The sequence below is a fragment of the Scyliorhinus canicula genome, chromosome 1 (assembly GCF_902713615.1).
Source record: "Scyliorhinus canicula chromosome 1, sScyCan1.1, whole genome shotgun sequence".
NCBI classification, from domain to species: domain Eukaryota; kingdom Metazoa; phylum Chordata; class Chondrichthyes; order Carcharhiniformes; family Scyliorhinidae; genus Scyliorhinus; species Scyliorhinus canicula.
Window position 1 is genome coordinate 43,426,155 of NC_052146.1, and position 21,143 is coordinate 43,447,297.

The window sequence follows — 21,143 nt, forward strand, 5'->3', positions numbered from 1 at the left end:
TCGGGGAGTCCAGTGAAACATGCCCATATGTTCTGGGCATGCCCGGCACTGGAGGAGTTCTGGAAGGGGGGTGGTGAGGATGGTGTCAAGGGTGGTGGGATCCAGGGTCAAGCCGGGATGGGGACTCGTGATTTTTGGGGTTGGGGTGGAGCCGGGAGTGCAGGAGGCGAAAGAGGCCGGTGTTCTGGCCTTTGCGTCCCTTGTAGCCCGGCGAAGGATTTTGCTACAATGGAAGGATGCGAGGCCCCCAAGCGTGGAGACCTGGATCAATGACATGGCGGGTTTTATTAAGCTAGAGAAGGTCAAATTCGCCCTGAGAGGATCGGTACAAGGGTTCTTTGGGCGGTGGCAACCTTTCCTCGACTTTCTGGCTCAACGATAGGGTACTGGGACAGTAGCAGCACCCAATTATTTTTTTTTTTCAATTAAGGGGCAATTCAGCGTGGCCAATCCACCTATCCTGCACATCTTTGAGTCGTGGGGACGAAACCCACGCAAACATGCGGAGAGCCGGGATCGAACCTGGGACCTCGGCGCAATGCTAACCACTGCGCCACCGTGCTGCCCTGTTATTGAAATAATTTGTTGAATAAGAGCAATTTCAAAAAATGTTCTTGCCCTCACATGTACAAATGTCAAACCATGTGCAATTGTGACAATTATTTTTGATAACCTGAAGTTCTATAATATTTGCCCAATCAATCTAGATAAAGGCAGTGGGATACAGGAAAGCTGCTCTTCGAAGCCTTCTGGAAGTGTGCAGCAGCTGCCTGGCAAGAAATGGCTGCTAGAATATGGTTTGCACAGCCGACATGTTACATTTGAACTTCAGCAAACATTTTTGATGGCTCAGCAGCTAGGTACGGAGTCATATCGAACAGACAATACCTTTGTTGCTGGTTTCATGGCGAATTAGTCAATTTTAGCCAAATATTTTCCATTTGTGAATTTACAACTACCAGAATTTCGAATGGAAAAAATTGATTGAATCCAGATAAGTCAATCAACTTAAAAAGCAATAGTAATAGACAAAAGGTCAAGTCTTAAACTTACAGCGGAATAATCAGCAGCCAATTGATGTGCAAAGTATTCCTTCAGGTGATGGGATTGCATTGGAATTGAACCATACTGCCTCCATTCCTAATGACACCATATAAAATACAAAAACAAAACAGTTAGGAAAACTTTCAGGTACATATCACCGCATACACAAAATCAGTTATGGAGCAAATAATCAAAGAGCTATCTGAACCTCTTTATTTCATTGCATTTTTTAAAAAACAAAGCATATTAAATAAACCCCATATCCTGAAACAATAAAAATAGTTAATCAGACTTGAACTTTCACAGCTAACACAGCCTCATCTTGGTAGTCAATCAGCAAAAAGCTTTCTTCGTAATTTAAAAAAACTATGTTGTCAGTATAGTTTTAAATCTAAATACCTGGAATCTTGTTTACACAGACTGTCGGAAGAGAAAATCATGACACTTTTGTTAATTTGCAGGGGAATTGGGTCTATGGACTACCTTCACGACGTCTAATTCACAGAGATATCCAAAAGGCCGAGGTGTTCTCGGTATAAAAGTTTCAAAGCATAAAGATAGAAGAATGGGCTACTCGGAGAACAAAAACGTGAAAATAACATTTGCTGAGTGTTAACACTATCTCAATTTGCCAAAGCAATGACAAGCTTGAGATGCTCCATGGTCAAAATGCCTTAGTAGCACTCACCTGTCCAATTGAAAGATATCAACTGGTTGGTCAAAGCTTGGGAAAATGCAAAACCTAGCATTACCCATCACATTTGAAAAAAGACAGAAGAAACTAAAGGTGTTGTGCGGAACATAAACTGAAGTATACCAATTGCAATGCTTACATCTTGAATCCCTTTTGGAATGACAGCATTGAATCCTGCATAATCTATTAGTTTACTTGTGTCAAAGGATGGAGAATCAGTTTTTAGATGTTGTTTGTCATGTTCCGTTTCACTGTTACTTGAATCTATATATAAAATATAGAGAAAACCATTAAAATATGCTCATAACTGCATGTGAGAAAAAATAGCCTCAACTTTAAGAACCACGGTATGATTGTAATTTTGTTTCAATTCTGTGGAAAATATTGTATTTTTTCACCAGAAGGTATGCTTTTAAACAAGCCACATTCTCTGGACTTGGGCAAAAACTCTATTTCTTCATTGCTGTTGGGAAAAAATCCTGAAATCTCATCGAATGGTTGTGGTTTTAATATTGGATGGCATTATCCTGGTGCTGTTAGCGAGAGAATTTTAAGCAGGAAAGGTACAAAACTAGCATCTTGTTACTTGTTTGCCAGATGGAGCCATTGAAAATTCTGAGCCACTTAAAAAAAAACACAATTTTTTCAGAATGTTCGCCAATTAAACAAATGTATTCATCAGCTCATGTATAAAATGAAATCAAGGAGACTGAGACATACATTATGCATCTGATTGGAGTCATCAGTTAAAACATTTTAATGGGAAAGTTGTTTCAAAACCATGGTGTGGTTCAATAAACACCATTGGGTGAACAGCACAACTTTCAGTGGTGCAAAGTAACGAATGCCAGACATGGATTCCTTGGTCAATGAGAATACTGTTACATGGTTCAGGCAACTCTCATTAAGTACTAGCAGTAAAAACTTATTCAGAGTTGCTCGCTGGTCTCAATATTTTTCTAATACTGTCCAAATTTTAACTTTGAATAATGCATTTCAAATTATGATATGGTACGTTCAACATGTTAAACAACACAAGTACATCCTTGTTAAACAACACAAGCATATCCTGCAACAGAATAATCAAAGACATGAACTGAATAAAGGAATGCCCCCCCCCCCCCCCCCAAACAAGTATCCAGTAGGTATAAGCCAACTAAAAAAAAATTCCATGTGGCAAAGAAACAAAAGAAAATTGGCTCCATACATTGGGTATGAAATTAAATATACCACATGCACCTCTAGTATCTACATATTCACAAAGTTTGTATTTGGAATGCTTTACCTTTTCCATCATATAAAGCAAGCCCTGAAGTTTCTTGTTCGGTCTCTAGCAACCATCCAGGTGGATAACCCAATCGACGCATCCGATAAATAAATGGTGGGAGAGTTTCATCAGTCATCCCCAGAGCTTCTTTAAGTTCTACACTGCAGAACCAATCGGATTTACCCAAGAGTTAATGAACAGTTTTTAATGCCATGAACAATAAATATTGGTGGTTGGGCAGGATTATCATTGAAGAGGACCAACTGCACAGTTGCATAGCTTTTAAAAAATGTGTGCATAGTACAATGATTTAATCAACAAAAATTAATGAGGCAGCTTACTACATAAAATGTTTTTTTTTTTTTAAAAAGGTAGGAAAGTAGAATTATATGCCATTTTGTATGAGGCTGCATAAGGAAGGGGCTAACTGTGGTAATTCCCTTTAGTAAATTTTGTGACAGTAGGGCTGTTAGAAAGAGCAGGGGAATGAAATAACTCTTTTAAAGAACTGACACAAGAATGATGGGTCGAATAGAATCATACAGCACAGGAGGCTATGACAGTGCAATCCATGAGGTTGTATTTTACCTGATAACACCTGGTTTGTACTTTTCAAACCTCTCTGCATGATACCGCTGCTGAGAGCCTGAATGAGGTGAATCACTAGCCATTGTCATGAACTCTTTTCTTTTTTCACTAATACGAGCAAGATCACGTGGCTGCAAAGTCAATTGAAAGATATGAATATTAGTTATTTAATACAGTTAACAATTTTGTATGAGGGGTGGCAAGTTGGCGCAGTGGTTAGCACTGCTGCAACACAGCACCCGGGTTGAACCCGGGTTCAATCCCGGCCCCGGTTCACCGTCCGAGTGGAGTTTGCACATTTTCCCCGTGTCTGTGTGGGTCTTACCCCCACAACCGAAAGATGTGCACGGTAGGTGGATTGGCCACGGTAAATTGCCCCTAAATGGGAAAAAAGAATTGGGTACTCTAAATTTATATTAAAGAAACAATTATGTATGAAATGTTAAAATATGATCATTCATGCTGTCGGAAGCTGATAATTAACCACCAACCCAGGATAGAGTGGGAAACTGTAATGCCTGCCCATGCTGCTCATCTTAACCATTGCTGTAAATTAGGATCTTGCTATTGCATACCACATCATGATACATTTTCTAGCAAACTATCGCAGGGGCCCACAGACAGCATTTCCCATTAGGGTTTATTTTCTATATTATGACCCTATGCAAGACTCTCTGTTGCTGGCCATTTTGAAGGCCACTCGCAGCAGGTATTATTGAAAGCTGGCTGCTGAGGGCTTGAAGGCCATGAAGGCGGGCAAGGCCCCAGGACCGGACAGGTACCCAATGGAGTTTTATAAAAAGTTCTCGGGGTTATTGGGGCCGGTGTTGTTGAGGATGGTCAATGAGGCAAGGGAAAGATGGGTGCTGCCCCCGACCATGTCACAGGCAACGATTTCGCTGATTCTTAAGCGGGACAAGAACCTGGAGCTGTGTGGGTCCTACAGGCCGATCTCCCTGTTGAATGTAGATGCCAAATTGCTGGCCAAAATCTTGTCCTCCAGGATCGAGGATTGTGTTCCGGACGTTATTAGGGAGGACCAGACGGGGTTTGTTAAGGACAGGCAGTTATTGGCCAATGTGAGAACGCTGTTAAATGTGATCATGATGTCCCCGGAAGGTAGCGAAGTGGAGGTCGTGATCGCAATGTATGCAGAAAAGGCTTCTGGTCGGGTAGAATGGGATTATCTTTGGGAGATACTGGGATGGTTCGGATTCGGACGTGGCTTTATTGACTGGGTCAGGTTACTGCAGGGGTGGGCAAACTACGGCCCGCGGGCCGCATGCGGCCCGCCAAAGGTATTTCTGCGGCCCACCAAGTCATTAAAAAAAAAAAAAATTTTTTTTAAAAAAATTTTTTTTTTTTTTTTTAAAATTTTTTTTTAAAGGTTAATGGGTGGGGGGGCTGTTGGGTTACTTACTGGTATAGGGTGGATACGTTGACTTGAGTAGGGTGATCATTGCTTGGCACAACATCGAGGGCCGAAGGGCCTGTTCTGTGCTGTACTGTTCTATGTTCTATATGAGGCGCCCAGAATCATAACCGGGTGACGTAATTATTTTACTTAATATACTATGCGGCCCTTTGTGAATTTCTGAATGCGGCCCTTGCACGGAAAAGTTTGCCCACCCCTGGGTTACTGTATCAGGCTCCTGGGGCAAGTGTACGGACGAATAGGACAACATCGGATTATTTTAGACGTCACCGAGGGACAAGACAGGGATGCCCCCTCTCCCACTGTTGTTTCCGCTGGCTATAGAGCTGTTGGCAATTGCTCAGAGAGCCTCGAAGGGCTGGAGCAGAGGGTTTCACTATGCGGATAACCTGCTTCTTTACGTTTCGGACCCAATAGAGGGGATGGAAGAAATCATGAGGATTCTAGGGGAATTTGGCTGATTTTCGGGGTATAAGCTTAATATGGGAAAGAGTGAGATGTTTGCGGTCCAGGCGAGGGGACAGGAGAGGCGACTGGGAGGGCTGCCGTTTAGGTTAGTAGAGGGAAGCTTTAGGTACCTAGGTATCCAAGTGGCATGGGAATGGGACCGGCTGCATAAATTGAATCTGGCCCGGCTAGTGGACCAAATGAAGGACGATTTTCGGAGATGGGCCGCGCTTCCGTTGTCTCTGGCTGGGAGGGTGCAAACAGTGAAGATAACGGTCCTCCCGAAATTCCTATTTATATTTCAGCATCTCCCCATCTTTATTCTGCAATCCTTTATTAAGCGGGTCAACAGAGTGATCAGGGGCTTCGGCTGGGCGGGCAAGGAAGGTAATGCAGAGTCAGGGAAAGGGTGGGCTGGCGCTGCCAAATTTTAGCAACTATTACTGGGCGGCTAATACAGCCATGATCAGGAAGTGGGTGGTGGGAGAGGGGTCAGCATGGGTGCATATGGAGGCAGCTTCATGTAAGGGCACCAGTCTGGGGGCGTTGGTAACTGCGCTTCTGCCGTTCCCGCCGGCACGGTACTCCACCAGGCCAGTGATGGCGGCGGCGGCCCTGAGAGTTTGCAGCCAATGGAGGCGGCATGTGGGAGCATCGGTCTGGGCCCCAATCTGTGATAATCACCAGTTTGCCCCGGGGAGTATGGACTGGGGGTTCCGGTTATGGCGGAGAGCTGGGATTGAGAGGATGGGGGATATGTTCACAGAGGGCAGCTTTCCGAGTATGCGGGCGTTGGAGGAAAGGTTTTGGTTAGCGAGGGGAAGCGAATTCAGGTATCTGCAGGTGCGGGACTTCCTTCGTAAACAGGTGACAACCTTCTCGCTCCTACCGCTAAGGGGGATTCAGGAAGGTTAGTTTCCAGAGGGTGGGTAGGAGAAGGGAGTGTCTCGGACATTTATAAGGAGCTTATGGGGTCGGAGGAGACGCAGACCGAGGAGCTGAAGCGCAAGTGGGAGGAGAAGCTGGGAGGTGAGATAGAGGTTGGTCTATGGGCAGGCGCATTGAGTAGAGTCAAAACGTCCGCAGCATGTGCCAGGCTCAGCCTGATACAATGTAAGGTTGTTCACCAGGCTCGCATGACAGTGGCCGGGATGAGCAGATTCTTTGGGGTGGAGGACAGGTGCGCAAAATGTGTGGGAGGACCGGCGAACCATGTCCACATGTTTTGGACATGTCCAAAGCTTAGGGGATTTTGGCAGTGGTTTGCGGACGTCATGTCCACGGTGTTAAAAACAAGGGTGGCGCTGAGTCCAGAGGTGGCGATTTTCGGGGTGTCAGAAGGCCCAGGAAACCATGAGGAGAAAGAGGCAGACTTTCTGGCCTTTGCTTCCCTGGTAGCGCAGAGACGGATACTATTAGCTTGGAGAGACTCAAAGCCCCCGAAGTCAGAGACTTAGCTATCGGACCTGGCTAGCTTTCTGTTTGGAGAAAATCAAGTTCGCCTTGAGAGGTGAGGGTCAATGTTCGTGTTCGCCCAGAGGTGGCAACCGTTCGTCGACATCTTTGCGGAAAATTAATAGTCAGCAGACTGGAGGGGGGGGGGGGGGGGGGGGGGGGGGGACACCTGCCTGCGACCCACCCACGGGTCGTGCCCCTGCGTTTTGACAATGCCTGACCTAAACCCCTTCAAAGTCAAATTGCATGCAACAAATTCCCACAAACAACAAGTGAGAAATAAGCATTCTAACAGTGTTGATGGTGTTGGTTGAAGGAGAACTGAAACTTAATTTCAGGAAGAACTCCTGGCTTTTCACAGAGCATTGTTGAGATCTCAGTTCAACATCTCATCCAAAAAAGACAGTACCTGAGACAATGCAGCACTCCTTTGGAGCCTAGATGGTGCAGCCAGGTTTGGGAGTAGGGCTTGAACCCACAATCCTTTTGACTCAAGAGGTGAGCATTTTCCCACTGAGTCAAGATGGCCAAGTACAAGAACAGACTCAAAAATAGCTTCTTCCCCACTGTCACCAGACTCCTAAATGACCCTCTTATGGGCTGACTTCATTAACACTACACCCTGTATGCTCTATCCAATGCCAGTGCTTATGTAGTTACATTGTATATCTTGTGTTGCCCTATTATGTATTTTCTTTTATTCCCTTTTCTTCCCAGGTACTTAATGATCTGTTGAGCTGATCACAGAAAAATACTTTTCACTGTACCTCGGTACACGTGACAATAAATTAATCCAGTCCAATCCAATCGCTTGATTAAGATCACGTTTTGCTCAACTACTAAATAGAGGAAAATGTTGGTCATAACAGCTCTAGGGTCCCAGGTTCAATTCCAGCCTTGGGTGACTGTGAGGAGTTTGCACACACCCCCCCCCCCCCCCCCCCCCCCCCCCCCTCCTGTGTCTGCGTGGGCTTCCTCCAGGTGCTGTTGTTCCCTCCCACTTAGATGTGCAGGTTAGGTAGATTGGCCATGCTAAATTCTCCTTTGTGTCCAAAAAGGTTAGGTGGTGTTACTGGGATAGGGTGGAGGCGTGGGCTTATGTGGGAGTGTTTTGCACTGTAAATTCTATGATTCTAAATCAATTTTCATTAAAGAATAAGCAAACAATTAGTTGACTTCTGCATGACCCTGATGTGTGCAATTTGTCCGCTTGGAATAAAATCTCATTGCAAAGATACGCTTATCTTACCTTTGGACAATCTTTTAACTGATGTTCGGTTGAACCACAGTTGAAACAACAAGGTTTTGGCCTATTTGATACAAAATGTGTTTTCCTCAAGTTACTAATGATTTTCAATAAAATAACATGTTTAATATCTACTCAATTAAAAGAGATTTGAAGCTCAAGCATCTTTACATACCTCTTAGCTTTCAATTCCACTTCTTGACCATCTAAGGATACAACTTGGGCGAAGACTTGCTGGTATCTTTACAGCGCATTCAGGAATTATTCATTTCCACAAACATTTTAAAATAATCTTCCAGGCCTTCATACATATGTGACATCTCATTACAAGATTTCCTCCTGCTCAAGGAGCAAGTTAATTTGCTTTGCGCCAAGATGTGAACTGACTGGCTGAACAACTACAGAACTATTAATTTGGTCAGTTTCCTTGCTCTGTGTAACTGGACCATCCTAGTCTTAAATTACTCCATCCCTCTGCTTACTGATAATTATCATGATCAGTTAATTATATTATGATCTGAAATTAATAGTGCCAGAGAGGGAGAGAGAGTGAGGCGTGGTGCCAAAGATTCTGTCTTGCACTTGTCAAGACAGATACACAAATGCCAAATTATCACAACTTATACTTCAGGAGGAAGGGGTGGCTGATTAATTGGTACCTTGGTATCCTGTATAGTATAAACTGTTGTGATCGTTTGAAATTTGGCATTCTTGCATCGGTCCTGATGAATGCATGATAAAACGCTTTGGCAACATGTTGCTCTTGTCATGGGTTCTGCACATCATATTTTAACACTTAAGAGCCCATGAAATTCTGCACTGTAAAAACTGTGTTATTAAGTTCAAAGATCATTAATCCATAAAGTAATCCAGTTATGTGTAGTAAGTCAGGATGGTCAAAAGAGCTCCTAATGTTAATATCAGAATTTCACCTTTAAGATTACTGGGGCTCTTGCACAATAAAACTAAATCTGTTTAACTAAAACCAACAAACTGTGCCAGATACAAGTTCTATGTTTTGAAAAATAAATGTTACTGTTGTACATAAATCCTCATTTCTTTCCCTGTCTCGAAGATCAGGAGCATTGCTTTAATAAAATGGAGAAACAGATTTCAAGACTTCAGATTGGAAAACATCTGCTAAAATGTATAAACATCTGGAATATTGGTGGCACGGTAGCACAGTGGTTAGCACAGTTGTCTTACAGCTCCAGGGTCCCAGGTTAGATTCCCAGCTTGGGTCATTGTCTGTGCGGTCTGCACGTTCTCCCAGTGTCTGCTTAGATTTCCTCCCACAGTCCAAAGATGTGCAGGTTAGGTGGATTGGTCATGCTAAATTGCCATTAATGTCCAAAAAGGTTAGGTGGGGTTACTGGGATCGGGTAGAGGTTGGGCTTAGATAGGGTGATATTTCCACGGGCCTGTGCAGACTCGATGGGCTGAATGGCCTCCTTTTTACAGTGCAGAATTTCATGGGCTCTAGATAGATTTAAATGGCCTGTTTTGCAATAAGTGTTAAAATATGATGTGCAGAACCCATGAATGGCCTCCTTCTGCACTGTAAATTCTAATTTAAAAAGAAATGCTAATCTGGAATATTACACGATCTGCATTTGGAAATTAGCATCTGAATGAGAGAAGTATTTTACTCCCAATACATATGCTAACATGATGTTGTCATTCCCAAGGTCTAGCAAAAACCTAGACTATTTTCTATTCTGTTCAGAATCAATTCTGAAACTTGTCAGAATTTTATCAAGCCTTGGGCAACAGGTTGGGAGGTGGCAAAACATTATGGGAAGGTGCCAGGTGGCGCCCCTGTTGCTTTCCCTCCCCCAGGCCATTTCACCAAGGGCAGGACGGTTGATGGACATTGCCCACCAGAAGACCAATTGAGCCACTTCAGTAGCTAATTAAGGGCCACTTCCCTGCTGGGGACACTGCCCAGTGATACCTGCTGGCAAGGGTGCCCTCCTTCCAGTCATCATTTCCTCTCTGGTTGCAATAAATGTCTTTTGTCCCTTCAGCAATGGTGTAACTTGTGTCAATAATCAACCACCCACCTTCCGATTGCCAGGGCCTGCCCGTCTGGCTCTGGCACCCAGAAACACGAATCACCCCTCATTTGGAGTGCCCCAGCCATTGAGCCACCTTCTCTTTGCAGCTGCAGCATCATCGCTGGCCACCCCCCACAATTACCCTGATTTGCTGGCACTCCGTTGGGCTGTCAGCTCACTGGCTGCCTCCATACTTTGGGATTGCAGCTACCTGATTGGTTGATGTCAGAAATATGCCCTACTGGATCCTGCTGCCGGTCGAAGAGGGGTTGCCTCCCCTTTCTGGCCCCGGCAGCAAGGCTTCAGCTTTCATTGGAAAATTTTGGCCTTCATTGTTGTAATAAACAAGTCAACTGAAGTAGAAACTTTCCATTCAGTGTGCAGGATACTTGGGTACTTCCCATCCATCTGTCAGCTGTGGATTTTCATTTAGCAAGGGCTGTCCGAGTTTGTCAAGGCAAAAGTTGGTGAAGTACTGAACGCTCCCCACAACCTGCATGAAACAAAAGTCACAAAACTTTCCTAATATGTACTAATTGGCAAAAACTAATGAGTGTTTGTTCTGTTACTTAAAGTAATTGTCATATTAAGTTTAAATAATTCATTGTATGTAGACATTTAATATATATGACACATGTACACACTGGAGTTATCAAAATGGACCTCAACAAATCATTGAGAAAAATCTCAATCGTCTAAAAATCACTGTTAAACAAATATTTTAAAGTAGCATACAGTAAAAACTCTTGTGGCAGACACCGCATCTGATTTAAAACCTGTGCATATTTTAGAACTAAATTACCCTAATATGGAGGCAAGAAAATTAAGTTCAAATGGAGATAACAGATTTCACTGTAACCTTTAGTGAACCTAGAAACATTGATTTGTTTTGGACTATTAATATTGCGGATTGCATTAAAACTACTGAAATATTACGAGCATTATAAATTCTCCAGCTCAATTTCAGGAAAGTACAGTGTACGAATTGCGTTGTGAACAGCACGCTGGAGCAGTGGTTAGCACTGCTGCCTCACAGCGCCGAGGTCCCAGATTTGATCCCGGCTCTGGGTCATTGTCCGTGTGAAGTTTACACATTCTCCCCGTGTTTGCATGGGTTTTGCCCCCACAACCAAAAGATGTGCAGGTTACGTGGATTGGCCACGCTAAATTGCTCTTAATTGGAAAAAAATTAATTGGGTACTCTAAATTTATAAAAACAAAAGAATTGCTTTGTGGGGCAGCAGGATGTCTCACGACGCTGAGGACCTGGGTTCGATCCCACCCCCGGGTCATTCTTCGTGTGGAATTTGCACCGTCTCCCCGTGTTTGCGTGGGTCTCACCCTCTAAAGATGTGCAGGGCAGAGGGCAGCAAGGTGGTGCAGTGGTTAGTACTGTTGCCTCACAGCACTGAGGTCCCAGGTTCGATCCTGGCTCTGGGTCCTTCTCCATTGGAGGTTGCACATTCTCCCCCTGTCTGGGTGGGGCTCACCCCACAACCCAGAAATGTGCAGGTTAAGTGGATTGCCACTTTAAATTGCCCCTTAATAATTGGGTACACTAAAATTATATATAACCATTTATTTTTTTTAAAAACATGTGCAGGGTAGATGAATTGGCCATGTTAAATTGTCCCTTAATTGGGGGGGAAAATTGGGTTCTATAAGTTTCTAAAAAAAGAACTGCATTGTACAAATTATATAAGTATTAATACCAATATCAAAGTATAAAAAGGAGTTTGATACTTAATTATGTTCCAATGTCAATATGGATCCAAGTAATAAACAGGGAGGCTGGAAACAGTGTACGGAATAAAATAATCTCATTCAAGTTCAGCACAGTGCATCCAAGAATTAATGTGCTTGTAACAGAAGGTGGTTCAGTATGCAATACCATACTGTATGGTCTGCAAAAATGTGGTCGCAAGAGAACCATTAGGGTACAAAGAACAAAGAAAAGTACAGCACAGGAACAGGCCCTTCTGCTCTCCAAGCCGTGTCGACCATGCTGCCCGTCTAAACTAAAATCTTCTACACTTCCTGGGTCCATATACCTCTATTCCCAGCCTATTGATGTATTTGTCCAGATGCCCCTTAAATGTCACTATCGTCCCTGCTTCCACCATCTACTCCGGCAGCGAGTTCCAGGCACCCACTACCCTCCGTGTAAAAAAACTTGCCTCGTACATCTCTTCTAAACCTTGCCCCTCGCACCTTCAACCTATGCCCCCTAGTAATTGACCCCTCTACCCTGGGAAAAAGCCTCTGACCATCCACTCTGTCTATGCCCCTCATAATTTTGTAGACCTCTATCAGGTCGCCCCTTAACCTCCGTCATTCCAGTGAGAACAAACCGAGTTTATTCAACCGCTCCTCATAGCTAATGCCCTCCATACCAGACAACATCCTGGTAAATCTCTTCTGCACCCTCTCTTAAGCCTCCACATCCTTCTGGTAGTGTGGCAACCAGAATTGAACACTATACTCCAAGTGTGGCCTAACTAAGGTTCTATACAGCTGCAACATAAGAACTAGGAGCAGGAGTAGGCCATCTGGCCCCTCGAGCCTGCTCCGCCATTCAATTAGATCATGGCTGATCTTTTGTGGACTCAGCTCCACTTTCCGGCCCAAACACCATAACCCTTAATCCCTTTATTCTTCAAAAAACTATCTATCTTTACCTTAAAAACATGTAATGAAGGAGCCTCAACTGCTTCACTGAGCAAGGAATTCCATAGATTCACAACCCTTTGGGTGAAGAAGTTCCTCCTAAACTCAGTCCTAAATCTACTTCCCCTTATTTTGAGGCTATGTCCCCTAGTTCTGCTGTCACCCGCCAGTGGAAACAACCTGCCCGCATCTATCCTATCTATTCCCTTCATAATTTTAAATGTTTCTATAAGATCCCCCTGACTTGCCAATTCTTATACTCAATGCCCTGGCCAATGAAGGCAAGCATGCCATATGCCTTCTTGACTATCTTCTCCACCTGTGTTGCCCCTTTCAGTGACCTGTGGACCTGTACACCTAGATCTCTCTGACTGTCAATACTCTTTAGGGTTCTACCATTCACTGTATATTCTCTACCTGCATTAGACCTTGCAAAATGCATTACCTCATTTGTCCGGATTAAACTCCATCTGCCATCTCTCCACCCAAATCTCCAAACGATCTAAATCCTGCTGTATCCTCTGACAGTCCTCATCGCTATCCGCACTTCCCCCAACCTTTGTGTCGTCTGCAAACTTACTAATCAGACCAGTTTCATTTTCCTCCAAATCATTTATATATACTACGAACAGCAAAGATCCCAGCACTGATCCCTGCGGAACATCACTAGTCACAGCCCTCCAATTAGAAAAGCACCCTTCCATTGCTACTCTCTGCCTTCTATGACCTAGCCAGTTCTGTATCCACCTTGCCAGCTCACCCCTGATCCCGTGTGACTTCACCTTTTGTACCAGTCTACCATGAGGGATCTTGTCAAAGGCTTACTGAAGTCCATATAGACAACATTCACTGCCCTACCTACATCAATCTTTGTGACTTCTTCAAAAAACTCTTATCAAGTTAGTGAGACACGACCTCCCCTTCACAAAACCATGCTGCCTCTCACTAATACGTCCATTTGCTTCCAAATGGGAGTAGATCATGTCTCAAAGAATTCTCTCTAGGAATTTCCCTACCACTGGCTCACCAGCCTGTAGTTCCCTGGATTATCCTTGCTACCCTTCTTAAACAAAGGAACAACATTGGCTATTCTCCAGTCCTCCGGGACGTCACCTGAAGACAGTGAGGATCCAAAGATTTGTTTCAAGGCCTCAGCAATATCCTCTCTGGCCTCCTTCAGTATTCTGGGGTAGATCCCATCAGGCCCTGGGGACTTATCTACCGTAATATTTTCCAAGACACCCAACATCTCACCTTTTTGGATCTCAATGTGACCCAGGCTATCGACATACCCTTCTCCAGACTCAACATCCACCAATTCCTTCTCTTTGGTGAATACGGATGCAAAGTATTCATTTAGTACCTCGCCCATTTCCTCTGGCTCCACACATAGATTCCCTTGCCTATCCTTCAGTGGGCCAACCCTTACCCGACTACCCTCTGGCTTTTTATGTATGTGTAAAAAGCCTTGGGATTTTCCTTAACCCTATTTGCCAATGACTTTTTGTGACCCCCTTCTAGCCCTCCTGACCCCTGGCTTACGTTTCTTCCTACTTCCCTCATATTCCACACAGGCGTTGTCTATTCTCAGCCTTCTAGCCCTGACAAATGCCTCCTTTTTCTGTTTGATGCGTAGGCCTACAACATCTCTCGTTATCCAAGGTTTCCAAAATTTGCCATATTTATCCTTCTTCCGCACAGGAACATGCCAGTCCTGAATTCCTTTCAACTGACATTTGAAAGCCTCCCACATGTTGATTTACCCTCAAACATCCACCCCCAATCTAGGTTCTTCAGTTCCCGCCTAATATTGTTATAATTAGCCTTCCCCCAATTTCGCACATTCACCCGAGGACCACTCTTATTCTTGTCCACCAGCACTTTAAAACTTAGTGAATTGTGGTCACTGTTCCCGAAATGCTCCCCTACTGAAACTTCTACCACCTGACCGGGCTCATTCCCCAATATCAGGTCCAGGACAGCCCCTTCCCTAGTTGGAGTGTCTACATATTGTTTAAGAAGCCCTCCTGGATGCTCCTTACAAACTCTGCCCCTTCTAAGCCCCTGGCACTAAGTGAGACCCAGTCAATATTGGGGAAGTTGAAGTCTCCCATCACAGCAACTCTGTTTTTACTCGTTTCCAAAATCTGTCTATCTATCTGCTCCTCTATCTCCCGCTGGCTGTTGGGAGGCCTGTCGTAAACCCCCAACATTGTGACTGCACCCTTCTTATTCCTGACCTCTACCCATATAGCCTCGCTGCCCTCGGAGGTGTCCTCCCATAGTACAGCGGTGATATTCTCCCTCACCAGTAGCGCAACTCCCCCACCCCTTTTACATCGCCCTCTATCCCGCCTGAAACATCTAAATCCTGGAACGTTTAGCTGCCAATCCTGTCCTTCCCTCAATCAGGTCTCTGTAATGGCAACAACATCATAGTTCCAAGTACTAATCCAAGCTCTACGTTCATCTGCCTTACCCCCAATACTTCTTGCATTAAAACATATGCACTTCAGGCCACCAGCCCCGCTGTTTTTAGCAACATCTCCCTGTTGCTCTTCCTCAGAGCCATACTGGTCCTATTCCCTAGTTCTCCCTCAATGCTTTCACCTTCTGACCTATTGCTCTGGTACCCACCCCAGACACAGGCTGTTTAACTTTATGATCAACAGTGGAAACCAATCTAAAAAAAAAGAGGCAGATGTAACCCAAACATTTATTTCAGGAGATCCATGTATTGATATCTCAATGCAAAAAGCCATGGGGTGGAAAGGTATAAGGTGCCCTCACCCACAATCCCAGCCAGACCATAGAATCATTGAATTTACAGTGCAGAAGGAGGCCATTCGGCCCATCGATTCTGCACCGGCCCTTACACAGAGCATCCTACTGAAGCCCACGCATCTACCTGTAACCCAGTAACATCCACTTAACAGTTTTTGGACACCAAGGGCAATTTAGCATGGTCAATCCACCTAACCCACACATCTTTGGACCATATTTAGAAAAATAGTGGCACAGCAAAGATTAGCGGCTGGATTCTCCGCTGGTGGCATGCTTTGTTTTGCCGGCAGCCCTGGGGGGTTTCCCCGACAGCGCGGGGCTGCCCCACAATGGGAAACTCCATTGACCAGCCGGGGTAACGGAGCATCCCGCCGGCAAGGTGAAATGTGGCGCAGTGGGGCGGGGAATCCAGCCCTAGGTGTTTTCCCCACAGATGGAGCAAAAATCACCTCAGGGAGTTCATCTCAGAGCAGTGGTTGCAAAAACCGGGAGATGGGCTGTGGCCCCCGCAAATGAGTGGTGCATAGTGCACAGAAAAATTATTCAAAACATTGACATTGGGAATGTCAGTGTACCGATATCGTACTGTAATGACAGCAAAATATTTCTAAAATTTCATTGCTAATTCCCCAGCGCAAATAGTTTAAAGTATTGCGTAACTTTGTGGATTTCCCACTTTCAGTAAATTTCATAGGATGTTTTCCAATCTGTTTTAAATCTTTAAATCTAATTCACCACTATATCAAAAATATCCAAAATAATTTTCTTGAATTTAGCAGCTCACATAATAAAACTAACTTTACATAGGTACATGGATTAAGGCCAGTTAAAACAGCAAATAAATGTATTTTGGACAACCTATCAACACAAAATGAAAAGATATACAAGGAAACAATTAATGGCAGAATTGTGCAAATGTCAGTTTTCAATAATTAAAATGAATTCTGAAGAGATGAGAGCAATAGAAAGTGAGCATTAGGAACTCAAATAAACGTTTTGGCGATACTGCAGTAGGTGTGTGATTAAAAAGACCTGGTTAGGTGCAGCATGGTGACGCAGTGGTTAGCACTGCTGCCTCACGGTGCCAAGGTCCCAGGTTCGATCACGGCTCTGGGTCACTGTCCGTGTGGAGTTTGCACATTCTCCCCATGTTTGTGTGGGTTTTGCCACCACCATCCAAAAGATGTGGTGCAGCACGGTAGCATGGTGGTTAGCATAAATGCTTCACAGCTCCAGGGTCCCAGGTTCGATTCCCGGCTGGGTCACTGTCTGTGCGGAGTCTGCACGTCCTCCCAGTGTGTGCGTGGGGTTTACGGGTATGGGGTGGATACGTGGGTTTGAGTAGGGTGATCATTGTTCGGCACAACATCAAGGGCTGAAGGGCCTGTTCTGTGCTGTACTGTTCTATGTTCAGGCGAGGTGGATTGGCCACACTAAATTGCCCCTTTATTGAAAAATAAATGAATTGGGTACTCTAAATTTATTAATCAATAATCAAACATGGTTGAAGTGTTGAAGGTGTCGAGAAAGGGTAGGCATGTTGAATTGGTCTTTGCTCTTCACAAATGAAGACCAAATCTTATTTGATACAGGAACAATTTTAGTTCAGATTCCAAGAGACTAGCATTAATTAATTATCTACTGGCTTTGAAACTAAGTATTCTTCCCTCAACTTGGCAGCAGACAAGCAGACCTAGTTTGCCATAAGAATAAGGAAGCCAGGTGTGACCATGTAAATGCAGACAACCAACTCAAACTTTGCTCTTCCAAAATAAAAACAAAAAGGTACCAAAACAAGCTTGTGTGCAATTTTGGATTTAGCAACTGGTTCAGAAGAAATTGATAATACAGGTAAAAGTCAGTGACATATATAGCAAAAAGGAGCTCAGAATAACTTTGAATGTACTTTGGCTAGATGGGACAGATCCTCGACTTCTCAAAGGATCAAAAGGGATTAGGTATGGCCGTGATCAACATTTAAAAAATATATATATGTAAAAAGGACTTCCACAACCATGAGATATGCATCCAAGGTCTGGAGGACACTGAATTTTATTTGAGAATTGAAAAATAGTATGAAACAGGAGCCACTAAATTATGGACCAAGTTAGCCTAAAGGTAGTAATAAGGAAAACAGCAACATGATGCAGTTATGGTTTCTTTAAATATTGCACACTTGGTAATAGAAAATAAGTGCCAATAAATGGAAAAACAACGAAGATCGAAATTCTTAAGGATCAATTCTGCTTTCCTTGCTGCTGACACCATGCAAATAACAAGGTAGAGATCAGTGCTCAGAATATAACATTTACAAATGACACTAAATTTTATTACCAAGTCATGAGTCTAAATAGATTACATATTTAACAATGCACATTTAAACAGGGAAAATGAAGAATGTAAACATGAGGAGGTCCTCATTTAAAATGGACAACAAGGGTATAAAACAAAGATGATTAAAAGAATATGATCAATCTGGGGCTCCCAAACAAAACTAAGCAAATACCTGGATGCATCATAAAGGTATTGTATTCATACTCAAGACATACTACTATAAACTTGCACAGATACCTCATACATAATTCTGACCACACTATCGTCAAAAATAAATTGTTATTTTACTAGGACCAGAGAAATGCAAGTGATATTTCTGCAATTTAGTTACGATGAGACTTTTTGAAAAGATTGGTTGGGAGCAGGATCCAGTTTTTAATGCTGAGGGAATTCAGATGCAAGACTGTGCACAGAGCTAAGCACCACAAGAAAAATAATAAGCCTCAACCAATAGAGATAAAATAATTGTCCCCTCCATCCCATATGTGAAAGATTCCTGACATACATCAGTATTGTGTTGCTTAACTCCTTAATTTAAAAACTTGCTCGACACCCAGTTAGCAACAATGGCATATTTAATTAAGCCCAAAAATGACCAAATAAGGAATATAATAATTTCTAGATTACAAGGACCACAGAGATAGCCATGGTTGAGAAAAATAGATGGACATTTCAGATACTCTAGAGTTCTATTGAACTACCTTTGCTGTTGGGAGATTACATAATTTGAATATAATTCATGATCCATGGGCTTTTCACAGTAACTTCATTTGAAGCCTACTTGTGACAATAAGCGATTTTCATTTTATTTGATATTTGTCCAAATGAACCATGCAAATGATTAGCATACATTGTACAAAAGCTCAATGCCATCCTTGTCTGGTATACATTTGCAGTAGGCATTAGATCGTAAGTAGGTACAGGAACCCACACCTAATCCATCTGTATTGCTTTAGCTAAGATCAGCTAACTCAGCATGTGACCAAGGATGGAACCAGTTCTGTCCCATAGTTTTTAAACAATTCAAATAAATATTGATAGTTGGACTTCCAACTTACATGAAATGCTTCTTTTATTTTCTTTACTGCACTTGAAGTTTTCACTTTCAGGTGCTCTTCTAGCAGCACACTTGATGGCTGAAAAGACATTATGTGCTTTTACTTACAGATTTTAAAATAATTTGATTTAAAAAAGCTATATTTTTTCATTTATTTACCTGAGGTTTCATATTAAATGATGTTTTCTCAGGGTCACTTTGTATTTCATTTTCATATTTTTCAACTAAACCCGTGATGAAATCTTCAATTTCTTGATGAAACTGTCTGAAATTAAAAATTGGAGCACAAATCAGAATGGCTCGTGTCAAACTAGAAATACTGCAAAGGAAGAAGCGAAAACGTAAAAAAAGATGCTTAAAACTGAAACTTACTTTGAAATATTGTTGTTCATAAACAAGATCTGAACCATTGGGCCATCTGTTTTGGAGTCACTCACAACTATTTTACTGGCACAAATAAAGGTTAGAAGTTTAATGTAAACTTTCAAAACTTGAAGAATATGGAATCCAATCCAAATTAACATTTATGCTGAAATTCAAGCACAAGCCACAACACTAATTACATTTTGCCCATGTAATCTTTTTACATTGCACAAATATGCCGAGCAATTGGTTCAAGTTCTATAAACTAAGATTTATTAACAGCTTTTAGGTAATAGTGGCATTTAAAGACGAGAAAAGTTTTGAATACACACTGGTCAAATATTTCCACACAAACCATTTACATGTATGGAAATACGCTGGAAAATATTACATGATCTTTATGACTGAATACAACTGTTGGTTTCAACATAATTACAGAAAACATTACGAACGTGTCTAGAGTTAAGCGTGAATTGTTCGGCTCTCAATATTCATGTTACCTTGGCTGGGTCAACAAGTTCAACTTCCTCTTCAGTGCTTGATGTTAACTGATGGTTAAGGGCAAGACCCTTATATACTGACAAGAAGTATACAAAACCAAACAATAAAAAAAACATTTTCCAAGCATTCAATGGGCAGAGCGAGTGCCTCAAAGTACACTGAGCTAGTTCTGCACTACTGAACCCATCTTTCACTCGGCACCCAAATAGTTACACAATATTCCATTTACTAAATAATTACCAGAACGATACTTAGTTGGTTTTCCTTCTTTAAACTTAAATCACCAAAAATCATATGGACACCACACAGATTAAATGAAATGATGCTCGTTATCATTCACATCATGTAAAAACACAATGGAAATTTGCACCTTACTGCCATGGATCTACAATCATTTTTGTTTGAAATGGACAGAGATCTACATAATATTGCAGCAAAAACAAAAGCTAGATTTATTTTCCAAGATGTTAGTGCACAGTTTTGGTTTTACACCAAAGTAAAATATACAGTACAACTCCATCTGGTGATAACATTTATGAATTTACTAAGTAATGAAAGGGGAAACTAACTCTCACACGCAGTTTGGCATTGGATAAGTCTAGTGCAAAACAACTTAATCATCTTGAATGTCATCAGAACAACCTGCTAAACACCTAGAATTTGACAGGTATTTGGTTGATTTTGTGGCGTCAGGCCGTTTTTCCTGACAAGAAAACTTGTAGTTTATAGTATAAAACCCAGGTCCACAAACAAGGCAGACTGCGTTTCGAATCAACACGTAACGTGTATTAACACTTCATCAATGTGAAACGGTTTCGCTTCACACCTCCTTTACAATTTTTGTGTCACAATTTTTTGTGCAACGGTCATGGAATCCAGAATTAGTCTGGACCAGTTCTACTCCATCAGGTTAGTTCGAGTCTTCACATTTGATATGCCACTCATTCATTAATCAAACCTGTACACTGACGCTAACTTTGCAATGTGAAGGTACCACACTACAATACATTGTAATAACGATGATCTACTGTGACATTTATCAAAGTCCTGCGATAATACTAGACTTTAAGATTTTGAAACTTCACGGATTGATCAGAAACGGGTAAATCAAAAGGTACTACGGTGCAGAAAAAAAAACTCTTGAGTGTGATAGAAAGGCTGAAAAAGGTGTAACAAGTTTCAAAGCACCGGGATTTACAGCCAG

The 21,143-nt window shown here is 42.6% G+C and overlaps 1 protein-coding gene across 1 annotated transcript in view; it reads right to left on the minus strand.

Moving 5' to 3' along the window:
• The window catches only part of zcchc8 (zinc finger, CCHC domain containing 8), a 39,373-nt gene that overhangs the window by 17,551 nt on the left and 679 nt on the right, over window positions 1-21,143 (minus strand). Inside the window, exons 2-12 of the mRNA XM_038789988.1 lie at window positions 19,939-19,981; window positions 19,448-19,522; window positions 19,235-19,340; window positions 19,077-19,154; window positions 10,623-10,726; window positions 8,352-8,417; window positions 8,180-8,240; window positions 3,594-3,724; window positions 3,024-3,166; window positions 1,878-2,002; window positions 1,054-1,140 (exon numbers count right to left, since the gene is read on the minus strand). Coding sequence (XP_038645916.1) covers window positions 1,054-1,140; window positions 1,878-2,002; window positions 3,024-3,166; window positions 3,594-3,724; window positions 8,180-8,240; window positions 8,352-8,417; window positions 10,623-10,726; window positions 19,077-19,154; window positions 19,235-19,340; window positions 19,448-19,522; window positions 19,939-19,981 — 1,019 coding nt within the window. The remainder of the gene's footprint in view (window positions 1-1,053; window positions 1,141-1,877; window positions 2,003-3,023; window positions 3,167-3,593; window positions 3,725-8,179; window positions 8,241-8,351; window positions 8,418-10,622; window positions 10,727-19,076; window positions 19,155-19,234; window positions 19,341-19,447; window positions 19,523-19,938; window positions 19,982-21,143) is intronic.